This window comes from Triticum dicoccoides, chromosome 1A, assembly GCF_002162155.2.
Source record: "Triticum dicoccoides isolate Atlit2015 ecotype Zavitan chromosome 1A, WEW_v2.0, whole genome shotgun sequence".
NCBI lineage: Eukaryota > Viridiplantae > Streptophyta > Magnoliopsida > Poales > Poaceae > Triticum > Triticum dicoccoides.
This window is the reverse complement of record NC_041380.1, coordinates 446,584,569-446,610,668: the sequence shown is the minus strand read 5'-3', so window position 1 is coordinate 446,610,668 and position 26,100 is coordinate 446,584,569. Positions and strand designations below refer to the sequence as shown.

Below are 26,100 nucleotides of genomic sequence, written 5' to 3'. Positions count from 1 at the left end.
TACGTCGTCGGTCATGCTGATGTTGACGAAGCCCCTGGGCGTACTCGATGGCACGTAGATGTGGTGAGGCTCGCCGCGCGACCTTGCAGTGGCCTGGGGGGAGTCGATAGCAGAAGGGTGGCGCTCCTGATGCCGCTGCGTCCAACAGCTCAGCAACACGCTCAAGCAGCGTGTCTCGGCTGCTCTCCATCAGCCTGCATCGCAGTAGCTCCCTTGCTACTGTTAGTGTCGTCCGCATGTTCGCTTTGCTCCCGCCGTGAGTGCGGCGTTGTTGCTGTGGCGTGACTTGCTGCTCTCGCCGTGGCTCGTACTTGTCACGGGGTGAGGGTGGATGATGCCTGGTCGTGTTGTCCACGCCCGACGGAGCTTGGTGGCGCCCGCGTCGCTTGGGGTGCGGGGTCGAGACCTTCATGGGCAGGCGGCGCCGTCCGGGCCGGCCAGGCTGCCCAGCGGTCGGATCCGGCCCTTGGGTCACCAGACATCGTAGCCGGTGAACGTTGGAGAGCTGATTGGCGGAGAAGAAGCTCCGGTGCACCCCTACCTAGCGCGCCAAATGTCGGATGTGGGGTTCTGGCTAACCCTTAAGGTTCGAACATTGGGGTGCGCGTGAAGTCTTTCCCTCCTACCGATCGACGCTCTAGCTCGCTAAGATCTTGCGGAAGAACTCGACGAACTCACAACACAGAAAGACATGGGGTTTATACTGGTTCGGGCCACTGTTGTGGTGTAATACCCTACTCCAGTGTGGTGCTGGTGGATTGCCTCTTGGGCTGATGATGAACAGTTCAAGGGAAGAACAGCCTCCTGAGGTTGAGGTGTTCTTGTGCTTTTGGACTTATGTGTATCTCTGGGTCTGATGATCTCTCTCCTCTCTACTGTGGTGGCTAGTCCTATTTATAGAGGCCCTGGTCATCTTCCCAAATATCGAGCGGGAAGGGAGCCAACAACGGCGGGCAAATTTGAAGGGGGACAACTAGTACGAGCCATCCTGACAAAAGTAGTCTTCGCCTGCACAAAGCTTTGGTGGTGACGCCGTCTTGGGCTCCACAATGACCTCCACCTTGTCGTCCTCCTGGTCTTGGTCTCGTTGCACCAATATGGCAACATTTGCCTGATGCCTCGGTACTCCGCGGCCGCACCTGTTTCCTTAGCACCAAAGAGGAAATAAGGACGTTGCGCGCGCTGGCGCCCGCCTGGTGTCGATCGTCATGACTCACGTCACGAGAGCCTCGTGAGGTTCGCCCCGCCTTGATATCTCCGCTCCTCGCGAGCCAGCCTGACCAGGCCGCTCCAGAGGAGGTCTTGTGTCGTCTGCCTCGCGAGGCTTGGCCCCTCGCGAGGGTCTTGGATGCCTTGTTGATGAAGACGGGTCGTACGGCCTGCTGGCTCAGCCACGCCATGGGCCGCAGGCAGGCAGGTCTGGGGACCCCCGTTCCCAGAACGCCGACAGAAAATGCCCTTTATGTATCAATGGATTGTATCTAAATGAACTATCGATTAAATTGTATTGTTGATGTGCATGAATCAACTTTCTACTAGGGGGTGTTCTTACTCCTTAGTAGCGTGGTCAAAAAATAGTGAGGGTGTGTGTGACGGCCTTATACACCTGGCAAAGTGGCACGACGATGTTTTGTAAATAGGTTCAACCGTCTTGTGGTAGAGCGACCTATGTCCTATGGGAGGGTCATCGAAAGTGGTGTCCGGCGCACGGGGCACTTAGAGTGCGGCTGCTTCTGGTGTCCCACGACTCCCGACTAGTCCAAGCCTTATAATGTCCCTCGGCTTCAAGCTCTCGGCCTTCGTTTGCCCTCCTGAAGGGGCTCAAAAGGGGAGAGTGACCCTCCACTTGAGTGTATTTAAGTGAGAGTGAGTGAGTTACATGCCCATGGGTGGCTTCGTATAGGCTAGGGGTCCTTGACAAATGACGCTACCCTTGAAGTAAGGAGGTGGGAAAGTAGAAATAGGTAATTTTCCATCCTTTAGCCCATGTGATTCTTATTGGGCTATGAGGTGGGATGTGGCCCATTAGGGGGGAGATTCCTACACTAGAAGAGGTCTTCTTGCCTGGACCTGTACTCTTCTTGCCTTCTCCGTTGACTTGTTCTTTTATCAGGTCTTCCTTCTTTGACTCGTTGACCATGAAGCCTCGCTTAGACTTTCGTTGACTAGGGTGGCTTGGACTATCGTTGATTGCCTTGATTGGTCTTGAATTGTGTTGACCACATGTGTGGCACTCCACGTGGGATAAGGGGTGGCACCTGAAGTAGGATTAAAATCCACTACACAACATGTACAATGCAAATAAATGATTATCTTCTATATACCTTGCTTTGCTTCTAGGTTGTGTTTGACTGACCAATTCAACCGAACTAAACTAACATCATGTTGTAGCATGTCATCTCATAGGCTAAGTTTTGTACTTTCAGATGATTCATTTAGAGCTTCTTTTCTATCACTCGTTTAGCTTTGAAGGTACATTAGTTAAAGACTATTTCATATAGTTTGCTTAGTTTTTTTGTTGCGGCGTTAAGGGCGCAACAGGTCATCTAGGGGGAAGAACAAAAGCCGAAATAAGGCTAGAATAGGAGAGGTTGGGACTCCAAATTGTGAAAGCCTTGTTGTAGGTACCAAATGATGCGAGGCAAGCCATGTAGGGTAGCCCGGTCTTCAAAATTGGTGATGGATTCACGAGCGAACACGAAAAATAAGAGGGAGCCAAGGGACATCACAAGAGGAATAACACACAAGACTAAGATTCACCAAAAATCATTCACTCATAACCCAAAGTCAATACATGAGGTGCATGCGACTTAGATACAACAAAACAAATAAAGCTAAAATGCAACACAAGGTAGTTCATCCCCAAATCCCAAATAGAGATGGGGTCTTGAGAGATAGTTCTCCCCAAACCAGAGAGAGAAGGCTTGGAATTACTCTACAAGATGGAGGCCTTGGTCCACTCAGGGTGGGTAGGTCAGCAAAGCCATCTTAAGTTGATAGTCTATACTTTGTTACCTAAATTTAAGAAGGGTGCAATGTATATAGTATGGGAACAAAGGGGTACGAAGGTAATGAAAGCTAAGCGGACTGGGCCCGAAATCGTGCTTGTTGGCATGTCTCGGAGGGTTCAAGCACTCGGAGACTCTAAGGTGACTCCGAGCGAAGACAAAGAGATGCGGGGTTTGGCTCGGAGGGCCCTTGGAAGCTCGGAACGGGCCCTGAACCTGTGTAGTGCCTTTGCACGTTGCCTTGGAGGTGACTTAGAGGCTCCGATGGGCACCAGAAGCACCACCGCGAGGCTCCAAGCTTCGCCGTATCCTTTGACTGGCCTTGCCCCCATCACTCCGACTTCACTTCTTGTCCCTTCTTTGAGTCCTTCACGATCCTTGTATTCCGTCCGTTCATACCTAAGCATACATAGTGTTTTCACTTGAGGGTAGGAGCCATGCTTCCTTAAAGTGCATAGGAAGCTCAAAAGATGAACAACATCACATTGGTCTGGATTGCATGTGCACATGCTTGTGTCATCGGTCCACTTAGACTTGACATTAAGTTCCCGGTGATGTCCATAATATGCCCCACATCAGCTGTCCAATGACACGAAAATGTAAACACTTTGTTTGCCAGTTTGTGACAGAACTCAAGCCATGGATATGATTTGTGGCTAGTCAAACAAGGGCATGTTCCATGATTTATGTGCTTGTCCACAAGCTCGTGCCCTTTAGGCATGCGTTTATACTCGTCGCAACATCTTGCATGTGCCCAATGCCTGGAAATTCTTGAATTGAAAGATTTCTCAATTTACTCCATAAGCCTATGTCGGTGCCAATGACAGTATAAATGACTTGCATATATGCAATGCCATTTCCTACATTAAGCCAATTTTGCCCGAGTGAAAGCATCACGACATTTCACTTGTAGTTTCTAGCAAATGCCCTCGTGAATCAAATAGCAACCGTCAACTAATTTGGTAAAGAGCAAACACGTGATCAACTATTAATGACACGTGCATGCAAGGTCGAGGTTGTTCTAGCTGCAATCATACTCCGAAAAATGGGAAGACCACCACAAGGATGGACCAACCAAATTGTTGACATATCATTTGTATCTGCAATGGCGGCGAGCAATGCTTCATTATCATGACATTCAGAGTTCGTGAACATGCACATGTTGAGAGGGCTTAAACCGTTCTCTCCAATAGACTACACTACTAGTGAAGGTGGAGATGGACTTGGCGATGACGGTGTCAATGCATTGCCAAGAAGACTAAATGGCCAATCACAACGCATGGGCTTGATTGAAGACGCAAAGTCACATGTTAGCATAGGCAAGGAGATAAGAAAACTCTTTTTCATAGGATTAGTTGGTTCCAAATATAGTAAGCAATGACCTCACAAAATATGTTCGAGCCCATAGTTAGACGATGTCCAACACCAGTTTGTGGTGTTTTGACATGGCGGAGCCTGACTGAAGGTGTGTGGTCGTAATGTTTGCATGTGTAAGGAGATAAATAAATTCTTCTCTATAAGATCACTCCGTTTCAAAATATAGTAAGCCATGAATCCGTGAAACATGCTTCGAGTCCACGCAATCGGAGCACCGACTCAGACATGTTTCGATGAGGTGGACCTAGTAGACATGTGAACATGTGAAAGAAGAGGGGAATGTCTCGATTTTCTGTCTCTTAGTTACATGATGAAAACCTTCGTTTCATAATACTTCCTTTGTCCGGAAATACTTGTCAAATAAATGGATATATCTAGATGTATTTTAGTTTTAGATATATCTATTTTTATTCATTTTTGCGATAAGTAATTTCGAACGGAGAAAGTACAAGACAAGGATCTTAAAACGCGTTGACTAAATCTTCCTTCCTTCATTCGGCATTGAGACGTCTGGTCATGCCCATGCTCCGAAAGTAAAAAACCCAAGCACGGGAACAGATCGCCACCGCCGAAGGAACGAACACGCGCGCCGTACCACCTCCATTCCCCAGAGAGAGAGAGGGAGAGAGAGCAGGAAAAGGTGGGCGGAGCAAGCAGGCAGGCGCGTGCTGTCGTCCCTCGCAGGCTCCCACCGCATCATCACCAACCCCCCTCCCTCTTCCATCTACAGCTCTCTCTCTACTCCACCTCCCCTCAAAAAATCCAACTCCTCCCCGCAAACCCCACAGCCCAGATCTGCCCGGCCTAGGGCACCGGCGCGGCCCCAAAACCCCCGTCCCCCCACCCCGGGCGCGGCACGGCGCGGCGCGATGCGGGTGCCGTGCTGCTCGCTCTGCCACGTCCGCTACGACGAGGACGAGCGCGCGCCGCTGCTCCTCCACTGCGGCCACGGCTTCTGCCGCGCCTGCCTCGCGCGCATGCTCGCCGCCGCGCCGGGCGCCGTCCTCCCCTGCCCGCGCTGCCGCCACCCCACCGCCGTCGGCAACTCCGTCTCCGCGCTCCGCAAGAACTTCCCCATCCTCTCCCTCCTCTCCGACTCCCCCTCCTCCCCCTCCTTCCTGCACTCCGACTCCGGCTCCTCCGACGAGGACGACGAGGACGACTTCTTCGCCCGCCCCAAGCGCGCCCCTGCCGCCGCCCCCGCGCCCGCCGCCGGCCCGCCACCCTGCACCTCCGTCGACCTCGCCTCGCACCCGGACCTGAAGCTAGCCCGCCGCATCGGGAGCGGCCCTCCTGGCCCCGCTGGCCAGGAGGTGTGTGCCGGCACGCTGTCCCGCGCGGGCCGCCCCGGTGGTGCCAAGAGATGTAAGCACCCTGTGGCGGTCAAGAGGGTGCCCCTGTCAGCGGCGGACGAGCTTGAGGGCGTTCATCAGGAGGAAGTAGAGCGGTTGAGACGAGCCTCCACTTGGTGCCGGAATGTCTGCACCTTCCATGGCGCCGTCAAGGTCGACGGCCACCTCTGCTTCGTCATGGATCGGTACCCAGGGTCTGTGCAGGAAGAGATGCGGCAGAATGGTGGACGCCTCACGCTTGAGCAGATCCTCAGGTCTGGCATTGCATCTAATCATGGAAACTTACTAGTTGTTGGGTAGCTATTCTGTTGCTTGTTGAGCTTATTCATCGCTGAGCGCAGTAAAATACCTTCAACCATAGATGAGATGCAACTTAACGTGTGTCGGTTTATCTGCTATCTGCACATGCTCATTTGCATGTTTTTTTGCGCCAAGCAGTCTAGCTAAGAATGAAATTAACGGTCGTATATTGTCGTATGCTAGTTTGAGCTGCGACGTGGAAGGCGCTTACTTGATTAGTGGTGCTATGCAATTCATTATCAGCACGTGCTCATTTGCATGTTTTTTACGCCAAGCAGTCTAGCTAAGAATGAACATTAACGGTCGTAGTATTATCGTATCCTAGTTTGAGCTGCGACGTGGAAAGCGTTTATTTGATCAGTGGTGCTACTCAATTCATTATCAGCGAGTTTCTCGGTATGAATACGTGCCGAGCTATGTCCGGTTAATGCTGCCAGCTTCTTTGTCCCCTTTAGTCTGTATGTGTTGTCGTGTTGTAGGCGTAACAGGCTCGGAGCTCTCATGAACTTAAAAGTTAATTTTAGTTAATGCCTGTAAGACTAAGGTGCTCTCTGCTTCCATTAAAATCCATTGGTGGATTTTTCTAGCCAAGATGCTCACAGAACCGCATGGCTTTGGCAATGTGTTTGATGGTCAATTCCCATCAAGCTGCTGAGCCGTGAAGCTGCAGTTATCTGTATTATCCATGAGCTGAGTGACCAGCATGCTTGGGTATGCTAAGAGCATGGACTTTTCCAGCGTGCATGCTCATAAGTAAATTCCTAGACAGTGTATGTTGGTGACTACGCCCTGCTGATCTTTTTTCAGATCATATCTTGCACATCAGACGTTTTTCCATCAAACTGGCACGGTCTTTAAAATGGAAGGCATGGAGCAAAATTCCCACCTGTGGTTGTTTTCTACTGTAATAATACTCCCTCCGATCCATATTAGTTGTCGCTGAAATGGATGTATCTAGATGTATTTCAGTGCTAGATACATCCGTTTCAACGACAACTAATTTGGATCGGAAGGAGTATTATTAATATCAGCACTGACCACTGTTTTTGAGTCAAACGACTAGTCGGGACTAGTCGATGAGTCGTAAAAAGAAGTCGACTCAAACAACGTATTGACTAGTCGATGAGTTGCAACTGCAGGGTCGACTATTCAAGAGTCGCTACCCCAGAACGACTTGTCGACTCGAAAACCTTGGCACTGACTATGGTTTCCAAGCATCTGTTATATATTTCTGTGCAATTGACTAACGGAAGACATTTTATATTTTGGCTGATATTTGAATTTTATTGCATGCTAATTAAGGCCATTTCAGACAATAGGTTCAAGTAGCTTGCCTTGTTTGATGTATTTGCATTTACCAGCTGCCCATTCTCCAATGATTTTCTGCGCAGTTGACTGTTTATCTATCTGTGGTTAGATTATCCTAATGCGAACTGCATAGTTAATCGCTTTAATGCTAAGCGCATGGAAACACCCATACCATAAGGAAAAGTTACTTATTTTGTCATTCAATCCATTTATTTCTTATGCTGCAAGGAAGTGCAACTGCCTTGTTTACCAGTATGTCTGTTGTTTTTATTCTCGCAAAGGATAATAATTATTTGGTTCTTTTTTAGTGTGCTCTGTCTGAAGACTTCTTTTATGGGCCTGGCTTTGTAGGTATGGAGCAGATATTGCTCGTGGAGTAGCAGAGCTACATGCAGCGGGTATTGTTTGTATGAGTATAAAGCCTTCCAACATTCTTTTAGATGCAAACGGCCATGCAGTCGTCTCCGACTACGGTCTTTCGGCAATTTTGAAGAACCTCACTAGTCGGAAAGTGCCTGATGACTCCAACATGTCTGGCATGGATGCTACGGTGCTTAGTCCCAATTATACAGCCCCAGAGGCATGGGGACCATTGAAGAAGTCACTGAATCTGTTTTGGGATAGTGCAAATGGAATATCACCAGAGTCAGATGCATGGAGTTTTGGATGTACACTTGTGGAAATGTGCACTGGAGCTGTTCCGTAAGTAGTCTGATTATTACTTTTGTGTTTCTTAATGCTTTGCAAATGGTGTGGTTAGATGCTGATTGAAATGCAGATGGACTGGGCTAAGTGCAGAGGACATTTATAAGTCTGTTGTAAAAGAAAAGAAGCCACCTCCACAGTATTCAAGAGTAGTCGGTGTAGGACTTCCTGGAGAGTTGTGGAAGATGATTGGTGATTGTTTGCAATTCCGTGCCTCGAGAAGACCATCTTTCCAGGACATGCTAAAAACTTTTCTTCGCCATCTACTAGAGATACCAAGGAGCCCTCCTGCAAGTCCCGAGAAGTAATTTCTTTATCTAAGTTTGTACTTCTTTGTAGCATTATAATTGGAATATGATCTCTAATACACACACATTTTCTAAGTACAAGCTAGCGCAGGTGGTGAAGAATATACTGATATGTAGTACCTTTGATAATGATGGCAAATTTACTTATAGCAACCCATGCAATTAATACAAATGCTTCTATATGGTAATGTGAGTTTTGAAATCTTGATTGCACGCGTTCTAGAACGGCATATAGTGCAACTTACCAACATAAGTTAGACATATTGGACGAGGATGAAGGAAGTGTTTGCTTTGGCTGCTGGCTCTCCAGTGTGTTCGCTTGTGTCAGTTCCAGGCTAATGTTTAAGGTTTATGGAAACTTAACTGAAAGCGTGTCAGCAAAAGACTGAAGATGAATATTATCTTCAGTGGAATATATGTTATATTTCCCCAAGTAATTTTCTTGTGGGTTTTTAGCTTTCTAATATAGTTGATTCTAATACATTACTTGCTTAAGCAGTGACTTTACAAATGTAAGCTTGCCGAATGGTGTGGAACCATCACGAACCTCCATGTTGGACCTCGTTCATGATAATCCGAATGCTTTACATCATCTTGTGTGCGAAGGCAATGCTGCTGGTGTTAGGTTAGCTCTTGGCAACTTCTTATGGCTACTTATACAGCTATAGCCTGTACTGTATTAACACTCATTTTTTTCCGCGCCTGGCAGGGATCTACTTGCAGAGGCCGCCTCAACGGGAAATTCTAGTTTAATTCGTTCCCTCTTGGAAGCACAAAATACAGATGGATATACCGCGTTGCATTTAGCATGCCGTAGAGGCTCAGCAGAGCTTGTGGAAGCTATTGTAGCTTACCAAGAGAATGTGGACATATTAGACAAGGATGAAAGCCCTCCAATTGTGTTTGCTTTGGCTGCTGGCTCTCCACAATGTGTTCGTGCACTTATTAGGAGATCCGCTAATGTTAATTCTATGCTAAGAGAAGGCCTTGGTCCTTCTCTTGCCCATATCTGTGCTCATCATGGTCAACCAGAGTGCATGCAAGTAGGTCATCATGTTCATCTCCCACGTTCTGAGATAAGCTGGTTCCTATTTTTAGAATCTTTCTGTGTGTTATGCAGGAATTGCTCATGGCTGGAGTTGATCCTAATGCAGTAGATGGAGATGGTGAATCTATTTTGCATATTGCTGTGACCAAGAGATATACTGACTGTGCTATTGTCATACTGGAAAATGGAGGTTGCAGTTCTATGAGCATACCAAATTCCCAGAATAAGACGTAAGGATATATACACTACGTAGAAATAGTGAGCTGGGAATTGGGTTTTATTTATATACTCTTTTATGCTGCTTTCTGCCAATGTTTTCTGTTCATTCATTTGAGCCGCTCCAGCTTGAGATCTTCCTCTTTTGTGGTGCTTTATCTGTCTAATTTTTTCTATATTGTGACATCATTCTCTCACGATTAATAGGCCATTGCATTTATGTATCGAGACGTGGAATGCCAGTTTGGTGAAAAGATGGGTCGAAGTTGCATCGAAAGAGCAGATAGTTGAAGCAGTTGATGTACCTAGCCCTGTTGGAACAGCTTTGTGCATGGCAGCTGCTCTTAAAAAGGAGCATGAGAAAGGTAATTGCTCAATTACTTATATCACGCTCAAAAGATACTGCAGTAGCCAATCTTTTTATGTCAGTTCTTCAAGGATAATGATACAATAGACAAGCTTGCCTTTATCCATTGCATACCACGTTTGTCCTAATAGTATATCTGGTTTGTATTTGCTAGAGGGCCGAGAGTTGGTAAGAATATTGCTGGCTGTCGGTGCTGATCCTACAGCACAAGATGACCCACATTGCCGAACTGCGTTGCATACTGCAGCAATGATCAACGATGCAGAATTGGTAAAGGTAAAGGTTATTTGCTGGTTACATTTTTTCTACACTCTTTTGCTGTTCTGTTTTCTGTATCAAAATAAGACTTGTTTTGTCTTTGTATCTTATGGCAGATTATCCTCGATGCTGGAGTTGATGTAAATATAAGAAATGCTCAAAACACAACACCACTTCATGTTGCACTGAACAGAGGTGCAAACTCATGTGTTGGCTTGCTTTTAGCTGCTGGGGCAGACTGTAATCTACAGGTATTGTGGCTTAGTTTATTTTCCAATCATTTCAAAAGATAATTAGATAAGTCTAGAAGCCGAGTTAAAAAAAATCTCTCGCGCAAGTAGCCAACTGGATATTAGGAGTTGTGTGGTAATGCTACTACATGGGAGCTGTTCCTAACATGCGATTTACTATTGTACTTGCTCAAATTTATGTGATTTCCATCATGAGTTCACCATATAACATTTTGAATTATATACAGTAACATGCTGTTCAGCCAAATGTATGTGTTCGTCTGTGACTTGAGAGTGGTCGGGAGGACCTTACTAACATAATATGTTTTTTTAATAATTTACTCTAGAAAGTATTACTTACAGTAGAAAAAGAGACACCATCTCCAAAGAAGCATGGAGACACGGGCACGCGATACACAGCCGTTTGGGGATACGGAGTTAAAAATAAAAATAATACATCAAATTGCAAATGCTAGTATTAGTCTATTAGAGAGTAGAGACCAGGCTGCTCTCACTCTCACCCCTGGACAATTGGCTACTGGCGGTGGTGCTCCCAAACGCCATGCTCCCTGACAGCAGCAACAATCAAAGCAGCAGCACCAGCATTCAAGTGAGCGGCAGCTCAACAGCAAGCATCAACGGCATGGGTGCATGGGGAAGCAAGCAGCAGCAACTCAACATCAAGAAATCGAGCAGAGAGATGAAGAGGTTGAGGAGAGGCTGTTGGGTTACCCGCTTGACCATGGTTGCTGTGGAGGCTGAGTCCAGGCGGCGGCGGCGGTCAAGTCCAGGCGGCAGTAGCGTTGAGTCCAGGCGCCGGTGGCACATCTGCTGTAGCTCGGAGCAGCGCTCCTTTTGTGGCGTTGTATTAGGCAGAGGCTGTTATTGGGCTTCCCATGTCCCTAACGTATTCCATACATGTCCCAGACGTGTCTTCCATTTTTTCCTTTTTTCTAATTCGGAAATCAGGGGATACTGGGGGATAAGCTAACGTATCCAGCCGTATCGCCGTGTCCCGCGGAACTAGGACAGCAATTCGGCTGTTTTGGCCGTGCCCATGCTTTGTAGACCATCTCTAATTACTGGGATGTAGCAGCCTGTATAGGGGAAACTGTAACTTGAAGTAGTTCTGCAGCCACCAACAACCACTTTCTCCTCGTAGCTATATATTTGAAACCAAATGTGTCAGCGGCCCAATTTTATTTCCCAGGCAACATCGAAGATTTCAAGTTTCACTGAGTTAGACATCTCTATCAAGTACCAGGGTCACTGTTTGAATCCTTGGACATTAGTTTTTCTGTTATCTAAGGGTGTGTTTGGTTGCTGTCACGTACAAGAAAGTCATGGGTCGGATCTGTTCCTGGGCCTGGTTTTCGTGTTTGGTACATAAGTGGAACGGTGACCAACTCGTTCCCTCGAACCGAATATTCGGCCCAGATCCGGAACGAGGTGAGACCTCGAAATTGAGCGGACGACGCGGAACCATCTGCCCCTCGTCTCACTCGCGCGGCAAACCCTCTCGCTCACGGCCGTCGCTCTTCTCTCATCCTTCAGGCCGGCGGCTCCTCTGTCGTCTCTCCCTCGGTCCGGCCCCATCCCTGCCGCCCTCATCCCTACTGGCGGTGGCGCCCCACCACAGATCTGACCAGGGCCGGACGCGCCGGAGGGACGGCGACGCCCTCATCTCTGCGTGCTTCATTGCGGTTTCCTACGGCGGGCGAGTCCTTGCTTGCTGGAAGGTGGCAGCGGACAGCACCGACCTTGCTTCCTGGAGCACGGCGACGATGCTGTCTTCAGATTAGAACTGGCAGGAACCACTTTCCATTCTTCTAGGTATTTTACGATTAGGATTGGGTTGTCTGCTAGAACATTTCCATGTTAGTTTAGGGCCTTACTAAAGTTAAAAAGTGCATGCCGATAATCCTGATCTAAATATCATGAATAATTTACAAAAACTAAGTTTACTGTCTCACTGATGTACTCCCTCCGTCCCAAAATAAATGTCTCAACTTAAGTACAACTTTAGTACAACACTTATTTTGGGACGGAGGGAGTATAAATTGGTCCTCTGAAGTTGGAACTCCCTTTGTCTCCTATGTTTTTCTTGTACCTTTCTTTGGTTCTCCTGACCTTCTCATGGTTTATAGGTATTGTACGCAGAACTGGAGTTCTGACATAATCTTTGTTGTTACTGCTTGTATTTTCTTCAAAACCTGTTACCATTGTGTCAATACTAAGTGTTCATGTCCATTTAATGTTGTGCAATTTGGTTAAATCAGGATGACGACGGTGATAATTCTTTTCACATAGCTGCTGATGCATCCAAAATGATTCGGGAAAACCTGACTTGGGTTGTTCAAATGCTGGAACATCCATCACCTGCTGTTGATGTGAGGAACCACAGGCAAGTTACTATTGAACGCTTTATTATTCCTATTTCTTACGGCCACTTGTGGTGAGGAAGAGTGTAAGTGTTTTGCTCTTTTCTTTTTTTGAGGAATCCTTCTGTCAGGAACTCGGGATACACCTTGTATCCTGAGAAAACATTAAATGACATGACTTGAAAGTTGAAACTGACAATTGATTGCTTAAGTAACTATCTCCATTTATTTGAAGCCTTTTGCGGCAAAGCTGTTGGAACTTATCTTCTTGTACTTGCTTTTGTGTTTAGTTGTGTGATTGTGTGAAGACAATGGTACCATGGGTTAGTTTGTGTTATGCAAACTTTTCACAGCATATGTTCTCAAGTTTGAATATTAATTTCAGAGGTTGGACACTGCGAGATTTTCTTGAGAGGCTCCCACGAGAATGGATTTCTGAAGAACTGATGGAGAAACTTGAAGATAAAGGAGTTCATCTCTCTCCAACCATGTAAGGAACTCATGTCATATTGCTTTTATATTTCTTTCTGCATTATGTTTTAGGCTTTTAGCTGTTTCCTTGATGATCCTTATGAGGTCTAATGTTGACTTTTTGTTACTTCCAAATTTAATTCCTTGAGCAAAATTGCTGTGTTCTTTTAGCTGGTCATTGTGAATTATTGCAAGATCATCTTTAATGCATTTACTTCATTCTATAACCAGATATGAGGTTGCGGATTGGGTTAAATTTAGAAGAACAGTTACTTCTCCGGATTTTGGCTGGCAAGGTGCTGGACCCAAAAGCATTGGCTTTGTCCAGTCTATTGTAGACAATGACCACCTTATTGTGTCATTTTGCTCTGGAGAAGCTCGTGTTTTGACCAGTGAAGTTATCAAGGTCATTCCATTGAATAGGGGCCAGCATGTGCAGCTCAAAGCTGATATTTTGGAGCCAAGGTAAATGAACCTCGATGCTTCCCTACTTCGTGGCTTTTGTCTACCAGTGAAGTGAAGAAAGCAATGCTGAGTTTGTTTATGGGATACTAGTTATTTTGTTGCAATGGTTCAGTGCTTCACTTACCTGTTTGAAAGTATGGTGACCATTTTTGTGGTTTATCTGGGCAATAAGATAATTAAAATTAACAGACACCAGATGAAATATCAAACATGTGAAAGTTTTACCAAGTTCACATAAAACAAATAAAACGCAAATATATATTTCATGATTGATCTAATGATACCCGATTTCTATTGCAGGTGTTGATTTTTTTATATAAATAAACTCGGTCAAACATATAAAATCTTGACTTCTGAAAATATTTATAGTTTTGGACCATTCGACACGGTCTCTCCCATTGCACTGTGCAGGGGTAAGGCTTGCCTCGTATAATCCTTCCCCATACCCCATCCAGTGGGGGAGCTTCTAGCACTGGGTCTGTCCTTTTTATATTTTCGACCAAAGGGAGTATGATTGAGTTTCTGCACCGTCTATTTGTAGGTATCTGCTAGTAAATGACCCAAATGATACTAGCGACAACAACAAAGCCCTTTAGTCCCAAACAAGTTGGGGTAGGCTAGAGCTGAAACCCATAAGATCTTGAAACCAACTCATGGTTCTGGCATGTGGATAGCTAACTTCCACGCACCCCTGTCCATGGCTAGTTCTTTAGTGACATTCCAGTCCTTCAGATCTCTCTTTACGGACTACTCCCATGTCAAGTTTGATCTACCCCGACCTCTCTTGACATCATCAACACGCTTTAGCCGTCCGGTATACACTAGACTGGAGGCCTGCGCTGAATATGCCCAAACCATCTCATACGATGTTGGCCAAGCTTCTCTTCAATTGGTGCTACCCAACTCTATCATGTATATCATCATTCCGAACCCTATCCTTTCTTGCGTGGCCACACATCCATCTCAACATGCGCATCTCCGCTACACCTGACTGTTGAATATGTCGCCTTTAGTCGACCAACACTCGGCGCCATACAATATCGTGGGTCGAATCACCATCCTATAGAACCTGCCTTTTAGCTTTGTGGCACTCTCTTGTCACAGAGAACGAAGCTTGGCACCACTTCATCCATCCGGCTTTGATTCGATGGCTCACATTTTCATCGATATCACCGTCCTTTTGCAACATTGACCCCAAATATCAAAAGGTGTCCTTTTGAGGTGCCACCTGCCCATCAAGGCTAACCTCCTCCTCGTGCCCAGTAGTACTGAAGTCGCACCTCATGGACTCAGTTTTAGTTCTACTAAGCCTAAAACCTTTCAGTTCCTATCATCCCCCGTCCGGCTATCATCGACTAGCACAACATCATTCGCAAAGATCATACATCATGGGCTCATCCATCACCAAAGCGAAAAGATAAGGGCTCAAAGCTGACCCTTGGTGCAGTCCTATTTTAGTCGGGAAGCCATTAGTGTCGGCATCGCTTGTTCGAACACTTGACACAACATTATCGTACATGCCCTTGATGAGGGTAATGCACTTTGTTTTGGACTTTGTGTTTCTCCAAGGCCCACCACATGACAGTCCATGGTATTATTCTTATCGTAGGCCTTCTCCAAGTCAATGAACACCATATGCACGTCCTTTTGCTCCCTGCATCTCTCAATAAGTTGTCGTACCAAGAAAATGGCTTCCATGGTCGACCTTCCATGCATGAAACCAAACCGATTTTTGGTCACGCTTGTCATTCTTCTTAAGCGGTGCTCAATCACTCCCTCCCATAGCTTCATTGTATGGCTCACCAGCTTAATTCCACGGTAATTAGTACAACTTTGAACATCCCCCTTGTTCTTGAAGATTGTACTAATATACTTCGCCTCCATTCTTCTGGCATCTTGTTTGCCTGAAAATGAGGTTGAAAAAAGCTTAGTTAGCCATATTATCGCTATGTCTCTGAGGCCTCTTCACCTATGTTTATAAAGCGGTAAAGCGAAGCGAGGCGCTAGGGGGGCGCCTCACTGCTTAAGCGATAAAGCGTAAAGCGAGGCGACGCTTTAGACAGACTCTGAACCTGATGGGCGGTATAATAGAGCACCATTTAGTGAGACATATATATGTTGATTCTAATCCACCAGTGAGCCCATATATTCTGATCCATCCACTAAGCAGTAAGCAACTAGCCAATTGCTATAAGAGAGGCAGTAGCACCTAACAGCAGAGGAGTTGTGCATAGCATAACACACAACAGAGCAGAAAAGGCTGGTGCAGATCTGAGGAAGCTGCTGCCAGAGGAGAGAGGAAAGAGCTGAAAGCCTGGATATTTGCACGCTCTGGTTTTGGTTCTCTCTCTTTCTTTCCCCTCCTGTAACTGTTTCAAATGTGAGCCCAGCCCTGTTTCCCTGCCAGGAATCTCTGTACCCTGCCTGGCAAGTCTAAGGCGTCCTCTCTGCCTTAAAGCGCCAATCAGGACGCCTAAGCAGGCGCTTCAGACGCTTTAGTGTCTAAGGCGGACGCCTTAGACACATGTCTAACGCGAGTTGGACGCTTTGAGCCTGGAGGGCGCTCTAACGCTTAAGCGTCGCTTAAGCGACGCTTTAGGGACGCTTTACAAACAGAGCTCTTCACACCTCAATGGGGATACAATCAGGTCCCATCGCCTTGCCTCCTTTCATTCTTTTTAAAGCCCCCCTTACCTCAGACCCCCTGAAACGCCTGCTGGTATCATCAAAGGGGTCGTCCAGTTCAATGGCAGAGCTCTCATTCTCTCCATTGAACAGCTTGTCGAAGTACTCCCGCCATCAATGCTTAATCTCCTCGTCCTTCACCAGGAGCTAATCTACTCCGTCCTTGATGCATTTGACTTGGTTGACATCCCTCGTCTGTGCTAGGTTACAGGCGCTAATTATGCTGTCTATTTGTAGGTTAAGGATCCACTAAACCAAAAACTTGGGGGAGACCTTCCCGGTCTGCTTTACGTTATGAATATGTTTTGCTGTTTAAAGTTTAATTTAGACTAATGTACTAGGATCGTGTCTAATCACAGGTGGTTAAAATGATCATAGCCTGCAAATGGTATCTATTTGCAAGACATAATTCTGTGCTTCTGCCTACTGCCAAATGTAAAGCTTGAAGTCTAATGTTGGAATATGTGATTGCCATTTGAGTTTCTTGCAAAAAATCTATGAATTGTCATTTGCATGTTAGTAATCCTAATCTTTCAATATAAAATAATTCTTACTGCATATCTATTAAGTATCCAACCTAATGGTTTGTGAAGAAAAAGAAAAACATAATGCACTTAATTAACCTTTCTGTGTGAAAATAAATGGTCTTCTGATAATCCTTTTGTTTCTCCAGATTTGGATGGCGTGGTCAGTCACGAGATAGCATTGGCACAGTTCTCTGTGTCGATGATGATGGAATTTTGAGAGTTGGTTTTCCAGGAGCATCTAGGGGATGGAGGGCTGATCCTGCTGAAATTGAAAGGGTTGAAGAATATAAGGTTGGCAACTGGGTCCGGATTCGTCCGTCACTAACGGTTGCCGTACATGGCATGGAATCTATTACGCCTGGAAGCGTCGGTGTTGTATACTCGATCAGACCAGACAGCAGCCTTCTATTGGGTCTCTGCTATCTGTCCAATCCATGGCTCTGTGAGCCAGAGGAGGTCGAACATGTAGACCCCTTCAAGGTATTTGTTTTGTACTTATACCACTCGTCTCATGAGGTCCACAACTCCATACTCAGATAGTCAGATGTCTTTATCATGAAGCGGAGTTTGGCGTTATGTGAGTATTTGTCTGCACTTTTTAATGGACTAACTAAACAACAACTTCTCATTAAGACCACAACAAAAATCTTTTACTATAATAATTGGTTAGTCAATTTTGTAAAGGTGACTAGATTTGACTGCGCTACACAGCAAATGACAAACTGGCCCTTGTGTATGTGTGTGTGCTTCTGAGATATTTTCTGTCCTGCTTTGATTTTGCTTTTGTGTGATATTCTTTTATCTGCTTACTTCCAGATTGGACACCAAGTGTGCGTAAAGAGATCTATTGCAGAGCCCAGATACGGCTGGGGTGGTGAAACTCATCACAGTGTGGGGAAAATAATCGACATCGAGAGTGATGGTCTGCTCATAATTGATATCCCTAACCGATCTACACATTGGCAGGCGGATCCATCAGACATGGAGAAGATCGATGATTTTAAGGCACGGAGCTTCCTACTTTCCCCTTCATTAGCTACTTTTAACTTTTCTGTTTTGCGTTAGAGCTATTCTTTGTCCTGATATTTGCAGAGCAAATCCTAGATCCTCATCTTATGTTTGTTTGTGCTTGCAGGTTGGTGATTGGGTTAGAGTCAAAGCAACAGTCCCATCCCCAAAATATGGCTGGGAGGATGTGACTCGTAGCAGTATCGGTGTAGTTCATAGTCTGGAAGAAGATGGTGACATGGGTGTTGCTTTCTGTTTCAGAAGCAAGCTTTTTCTTTGTTCGGTAGCAGACGTAGAGAAGGCACAGCCATTTGAAGTGGGTGAAAAGGTTCATGTGTTACCTTCCATAACTGAGCCACGCCTTGGATGGTCAAATGAAACTGCAGCAACCATTGGGGCCATCTCGAGGATAGACATGGATGGCACTCTAAATGTCAAGGTTTCTGGCAGAAATAGCTTGTGGAAGGTCGCTCCAGGTGATGCTGAGAGGCTCTCAGCTTTTGAGGTTGGAGACTGGGTGCGCTTGAAGCCAAGTGTTGGAAGCAGACCTACTTATGATTGGAACAGTGTTGGAAAAATAAGCATAGCAGTGGTCCATAGCATTCAGGACTCTGGTTACCTGGAGCTGGCAGGTTGTTTCAGGAAAGGGAAATGGTTAACTCATAACACAGACATCGATAAAGTACAGCCCTTTAAGATTGGTCATCATGTTCGGTTCCGCGCTGGAATTTCAGAGCCGAAATGGGGTTGGAGAGATGCAAAGCCTGATTCGAGAGGCATAATTGCTGGTGTGCATGCTGATGGAGAAGTAAGGGTGGCCATCTTTGGTGTGCCTGGGTTGTGGAGAGGTGATCCTGCAGATCTTGAGATTGAGCAAGTCTTTGAGGTTGGAGACTGGGTAAGGCTGAAGAACGATGCGGATGACTGGAAGTCTCTCAAACCAGGTAGCATCGGGGTGGTGCATGGGATTGGATATGAAGATGATGCTTGGGATGGAACCATTCATGTGGCATTTTGCGGTGAGCAGGAAAGGTGGATAGGGTTTTCTAGCCAGCTTGAAGGAGTCAGCAGGTTTGTCGTTGGGCAGCGTGTGCGGATCAGAGGCTGTATCCGTCAGCCAAGATTTGGTTGGTCTAATCATAATCATTCAAGTATAGGGACCATCTCGTCTATTGATGCTGATGGGAAGCTAAGGATTCACACACCAGCTGGTGCGAGGGCTTGGTTGATAGACCCAGCCGAGGTGGAGAAAGTGGAGGAAGAGGAGGAAGTCTGCATTGGAGACTGGGTAAAGGTTAAGGAGTCGGTTGTAACCCCTACATATCAATGGGGTGATGTGAACCACAACAGCATAGGGGTGGCCCACAGGGCTGGGGATGGGGAGCTCTGGGTTTCTTTCTGTTTCTGCGAGAGACTATGGTTATGCAAAGGTTGGGAGGTGGAGAAGGTTAGGCCCTTCCGTCAAGGTGACAGAGTACGGATCCGACCCGGTCTTGTCGCCCCGAGGTGGGGATGGGGCATGGAGACATATGCGAGCAAAGGTGAGGTTATAGGTGTGGATGCAAATGGGAAGCTGAGGATCAAGTTTCGGTGGAGGGACAGACTTTGGGTTGGAGACCCTGCTGATGTCATTCTCGATGGTACCCCATCACCGACGGAAGCTTCTAATGGCGGCTTTTGTTCATAGCCTTGGGCATTCTTTTGACCCCATACATGATTTCTTGCTCCCTTCCATTGTGCATCATTTCATATTTAATGCAGTGGAGTTGCAAGTTGCACATAGGTATCATCATCGGATAGGCATGGCGTGTTGATAGGCAGGAGGGGAAAGAAGAAAAGAGGGTGAAAACCAAACCTTGAAATAGAAGACATGATAACCAGCACCTTAGGGTTCTTGCATGCATGTATAATTATGCGCCTGACTCGTTTTTTCTTTCTTTCAGTGTATCATATAGCAGTGTACAGGTTTGGACCTGAACATTAATTTAATTGATAGTGCCCCTGTCTGTATCCTTGACTTGTCTGGCGGCTGTGCATTGCTGGTAGAATTTTAGAATCTGTGGCTCAATGTGATCCTGCTGTGATGCAGATCAATGCTGCTTGTGCCTTCTTCCCAAAGCTGCTACGTATATATGTTCAGATTTTAGCTGCACCTATGGCGAGTGTAGCAAACATTTTAGTTGCCAAAATGAAGAAAAAACATTTCTGTTAGGAGGGCTTGCCACTTTTACCAGCGTATCAGAGAGACAGTTTCTGTTCCGAGGAACGTACAGGAACAGAGTACTTGCCAGGTGCACGACACTGTCCGGTGTCCGGAGGCAGTTGAACCCGACCAATTGCTTCTGTTTAAGATCAAGTGCGGTCAATCACGTTTAGCTACGTACTCCAGCGTGCTCTACTGCCAGTGGCACCGTATTCCCCCCAGCACATGTTCAGCTCATGCTTCCCTACGTGCGTTGAAGATGGGGAGACGATTCAACCGCAAGGCAGCTTTCGACCTGAAAAGAGGAGCTGCTCTTGTTTAAGTTGCCTACTTGCAGAGGGCAAAAGTTGCAAGTTTGCGATATTTAATCGTGTGTGCACAACACACTGATACTGGTTCTGCTTATGCACTACTCCCTCCGTACTCTTATATTTCTTTACCTACGAAAGGCCATTCTGCCCTAATAAGAAGAAAAGAAGTCCTTTTGGAAAACGAAACAGAGTTCTTATCATACAAGACAGAAGAATATTTGCCTTGAAAAGTGACTAGTGCCACATAGACTATCCCACCACATCAGAGTCACTACTCACTACCGTCTTAAATAGACGGCAGAATGATTCGTGCACGACATCTTGTCCAGTTTATTCACGTAGTAGCTCTCAAAGAGCACATCAGTATGTGGACAGTAAGTGACATGTATTATGCGATCTGATCATCTAGTACTACCTGTTTAGTCACCCGCAAAAAAAAAAAAGTACTACCTGTTTAGCATCGGAGGGGCAGGAGCACCCACCGGATTAGATCATCTACATGTAACCACCAGAGTTCTATCATAGCTGCTACCAGATCCCTACCGGTGCTTATCGCAACGGAGGAACAAAAGAAAAGTGCTCACTTACCGATAAAAGGAGTGGATGGATAACGCGGATCACAAGCCAGACTGGGCTGGGAGTTGGTGCCAAGATGTGTTGTTGGTAAGCGTTTTCTAACGGCCGATGGGTGCTGTCAGCGTCATCGCAAATCTCGACTCACCAAACGTGCTCCTCTGAGTAGAGCCCATGCCTGGCCTACTAATCATGCATGACTATGCACTTAAGCACTTTGTAGGGGTTGGATGGCCTCGTGTCAAAGTGACACCAGCACCGTGCCATGCATGGGCATGGGCGGTAGTTCGCGCGTGTCACATGCCGACGATCCGAGACAAACATAGTGAATCAGCTGGAAAAGAAGGCCTGATTACTTTCCAAGGACAGAGTTTGTTAGTGCAACCGCAAGCATGATTAGAGGTGTCTAACAACCTGGGCCATCCCCTTCCTTAGGACACGATTGTTAGTTAGTGATAATTTCGAGCTTTCTCTTCATTTCATCTTTTATTAGTAGTTCCTTTGTTTACCCTCTTTTTGAGCCTTCTTTCATCTTTTCTTCACCATTTCCTTTCCTCTCCTTTGCCACTCGTACGATCAGCGCACACGAATAAGCGAGTGAGTGAGTGATGGGGGGTACCTTATAAAATTGTAAACAAGAAAGGAAGGATGGGGAGTACCTTATACATCAAGCAAACAGCGAGTGTGATTCCATGTTTCTCTTGTCTGTCCATGCAACGATCGGGATAAGACCGACAGGCACCACCTCTTGCTCGTTTACCTGCTGATTGGATGACCATGCGCCATGTTCTCGCTGCAACAGCAGGGGTACATTACAAGAGAAAGAAGATGTAAAGAGTGTTTCTGCTTACCTTTTTCATATACCCATGGAAACTAAGCGGGTGTTGAGACAATTTTTTGTTCATACTCCCTCCGTCTTAAAATAAGTGTACTTTGCACTAATTTTAGTACAAAATTGTACTAAGTTTGATACACTTATTTTGGGACGAAAGGAGTACCGTAGTACATCTCTTATTCGGAAAAAAAAATGCAAACAAACATAGTACATCTCTCGTTAGACCAACTCCACTGAAACAGGCCGTACTGGAATAAACAACAATTGAACGATGGACTAAATGTGAGCGATCATTCTAACTACTTCCCTTCCACAAGAAAGTACCCAAAGTCTTCATTTCTTCTGGACACCATGCTGTTATCAACATCAGTAATCGATCGGAGGTGTTTGGTGAGCTAACACAGGTCAAGCCAAAGACATGCTCCAAATAATAGTCGGTGGATCAACGAAATGTATGGCAAAAGGGGCGCAACATATTCAAGTTAAATTAGGAGCAATAGTTGGACACGGGAAGCTTCTACTATACCAACTACGAGAAAGAATAGATTCGAAACTGTTGATATGGTATTAGGTGACGCCGTTGGAATCTCATCCTTTTTAGGCCAACGAATAAAGATTTATTTTGTTCTTGTAAAATGCTTTCGCAGTGGACATCGTACACATGCAATTTGTCATGGCAAAAGGACATGAAAAGGAGAGGAAGTACACGTACGTGCTAGGCGTGGATAAATCGTTGAGTTATACGACAAAATAGGGTTTACTTTTCAAATAGATGTTTTTACACGGATTTTTCAGCAACGGGTTTTGCTAGGTACTCCCCAAAGGAGAAGAATGCCCTTGCCACACTTGTGTAAAATCTTGCAAGTAGAAAAAATGTTTTACAAGTGACACATTATATACCTTTAATCTGTGAAATTAAGATCATGCACTAAGGGAGACAACATGTCTTCGGAGGTCTTTGTCAATAGTTCATGACCATGAGATTGGCAAAATTACTCTCTCTTCCTGCTAAACATTCCTTTCACTTGATGTCTTGTTTTGTTAAAGTGTCGACTTTATCATTATGCCTCTTCTTTTCTTCTCTATTGGGGACCCTCTAGTGGTTAGGCACATTCTACATCAATGTACGGTGTATGGCTCTAGATGAAGAAGAAAACCAGTTTGCACCCTCTCATGGCATCAAAATAACCTAGACACGCGAGAGGTCCTATTCAACGCACAACGCGTCGAGGGACGACTAAAAGCACACGCCCCAGGACGCTTGCTTCATTTGGTTGGCCAGTCGCCCTATTGGACCTTAGCCCAGCGAAGCAGAAAACCAGTTTGCCCCTCCGCTATTAGCGAAATAACCCACACGTGCGGGAGGTCATATTCAGCATGGAACGCGTCTAAGGACAACCAAACACACACACCCCAGGACACTCGCTTTGGTTGGCTGACGAGTCGCCCTATTCGGCCTCACCTATCCGGAGAAGTGAAGCAAAGAAAATTGAAAAAAAAACTAGAGAGAATATTAAAAATGTTTCAAAAAAAAATTTAGAAGTCACAAAATTTTGAAAAAATTTCAAAAAAATAAAACATGTAACCTATTTGAAAAAAAATCATGAATTAAAAAAATGTCAGTGAATTCCAAAAAATGTTCCCCAAAATTCAAAAATATTCATGAATTTAGAAAATGTTCTCGGATTTTGAAAGAATTTCCCTGGATTTAAGAAATGCTCACCCATAATAAAAACTTTTATGAATTTAAAGATTTTTCTATCGATCAGCATAGAAGCGCCACACTCACATGCTAATAGACCCGACAACAGTGCACGACTGATTTCCTCCCTGGTATGTGGGGCCACAAATGCAAAAACCTATCTCAATGCACCAGGGGCGGGCTCCATTCTAGGGAGCTCGTGAGCAAAACAACTCCATCCTTTTTTGTTTTTGTTTTTTTATGCGAGGAACTCCCTCTGTAAACAAATATAAGAGCGCTTAGATCACTATATTTACTTACACAGGGAGTACTTCAGTTTTTTTTTTTAGAATCAGGAAGTACTTCGGTTAGTCAACACTGTTGCGCTTAGGCCGTCGACGTACGTGTGAATCCGCAGGTCCTGAAAATATCACGTAGTCAGCCATGTGAGAGAGATTGACTCTTTAAGTCTCAACTAACGTTCATAAGCTTAGCTAGCCAACAATAACGGCAATGACACGAGACAATCTCCGGAAATGGCACGTACTCTCGGTGGCCGAATTGGTCTTGGACGAGGCCGACACCTCACCTCATCGCGAGCTGCTACGACATGTCGTTAACTTGTTATTATACGTTTGCAATAATCTGTTTGTATGCATCATCAATATTTCTTCTTCTTATTATTATTTCATGTATCAAAAAGGAAAAACATGGGTAGCAGTCTCCCACATCATATCCTACTGCTGGTGACATGCATAATTAACGCATTAAGATACTACTCCCTCCGTTCCTAAATACTTGTCTTTCTAGACATTTCAAATGACTACTACATACGGATGTATGTAGACATATTTTAGAGTGTAGATTCACTCATTTTGCTTCGTATGTAGTCACTTGTTGAAATGCCTAGAAAGACAAGTATTTAGGAACGGAGGGAGTAGTGATTATTGAGATGGTGAATAGGGTGACTTATTCCTAGAGGAATTGAGCGACAACTTAATTATGACGAACTGGCTTCTTTCTGGCATGTCTTTCTGTGTTGCAATGCTTTAGGGCCTCTTCGATTCGCAGGATTGTAAAATCACAAAAATAGGAAAAGCGCCGGATTAGAATACCGTGCACATCCAGTTCTACATGATTAGAATTTGCTTAATTGCATAACAGGGTGTACAAATTTTTAACAGGTTTTTCAAGGTCGAAGTGGAGGCTAGATTTTCTATGAAACACAATAAAAAAGAATTCTTTTTTATGTGTGTGGAATATATAAATGATTATTCAGAAAAAAAAATTCTTACTCTCTCCGTCTCATAATATAAGACGTTTTTGGGCACTATAGTGTCAAAAAAACGTCTTACATTATGAGACGGATGGAGTATATGATTCTATCCTACAAATCAGACACACAACGAAGAGAAAAATTCTAAGGATTCTAATAATTCTCCAAAGGTCCTATGAGAAATCCTCTGAATCAAAAAGCCCTCAACGTTGTCGAGCCTGCGTGCTCCCCCATGTCCATTTCTCTCGATTATTTTTCATTAAATACCGACGTACATACATCATGTGGTAACGTACAGTACGTGGCGATAGCGGAAAGACCGGCCGGCCCAACAGCGCGAACGACGTATTATACTACGTGCTCGGAGAACATGGCCACGAACTACACTACATTCCATTCGGAACTACTTGATGGACGATTTTGCGTTGAACGATGCATGCACGATAGCTGATCCAAGCGCTTATGGCTGCTCAGACTTGCCAGTGGATGGTCTGTGATGTAGTGTCGTCCACATTTCAGCTGCAAGCGTCGTGTGTGTAGCACTGCTCTTCCATTTCCCATTAGGATACCATAGAGAGGTTGGCAGCCTCAAGTCGTATGTTTGACTAGCACCTCCAATTAACTTGGCTTCTCGATTTTTTGCAAGAGAAAAATACGCCGCGTCCGGTGAGTAAACAAAGCGTTCCCAATCCCGCTTACGCCGGCTCGTGGTCTGTGCTTCACATGCGAGCTGTGATGCGCCCCCTCCGGTTGAAGTTGAACTGCAAACTTTAATAAGTGGAGTATCTCGCCACTTCGCCAATACTACAATCTTCCACTGCCACGATGAAACCCTCGTTTCAAACTTGCCGCGACAGCCGGATCCTGCAGCGGATAGGCCAGCAGTCGCAGCTTACTGAATTTCGCCGGCTGTTTTCTCAACTGACCAGTCCATGGGCATTTAGTTAGTCAGTAATGAGCACATCGGCTTGTCTGCGACGGACTTGGGATCCGGCGCATCCCAGAGCCAGCGGCGGCCTAGAAACCTTGTCGCTTCCTCTGCGAGCTTCTCCTCAGCCGCGCACCGGAGAATATTTAACCGTTGAGCCGCAGCCTGACACGGAAACATATATGTAATGCTAGCAAACACGGCAGCAGCCACGGCCTGAAAATGTTCGGTCCTACGCAGCAGCCACACAGTCCGTGCCAATAATGCTTCACTTACGGA

The 26,100-nt window shown here is 45.6% G+C and overlaps 1 protein-coding gene across 1 annotated transcript; it reads left to right on the top strand.

The window, feature by feature from the left end:
• Positions 1-5,014: 5,014 nt before the first annotated feature.
• LOC119278005 (E3 ubiquitin-protein ligase KEG-like) lies at positions 5,015-20,026 on the top strand. The gene is made up of 15 exons (XM_037559361.1): positions 5,015-5,991; positions 7,697-8,047; positions 8,124-8,354; positions 8,858-8,983; positions 9,068-9,401; positions 9,479-9,636; positions 9,830-9,987; positions 10,144-10,265; positions 10,364-10,498; positions 12,757-12,881; positions 13,244-13,348; positions 13,561-13,794; positions 17,153-17,486; positions 17,823-18,011; positions 18,142-20,026. Exons 1-15 carry the CDS (start codon positions 5,255-5,257, stop codon positions 19,699-19,701), a joined length of 4,899 nt encoding a protein of 1,632 aa, XP_037415258.1. The 5' UTR covers positions 5,015-5,254; the 3' UTR covers positions 19,702-20,026.
• Positions 20,027-26,100: the final 6,074 nt, after the last annotated feature.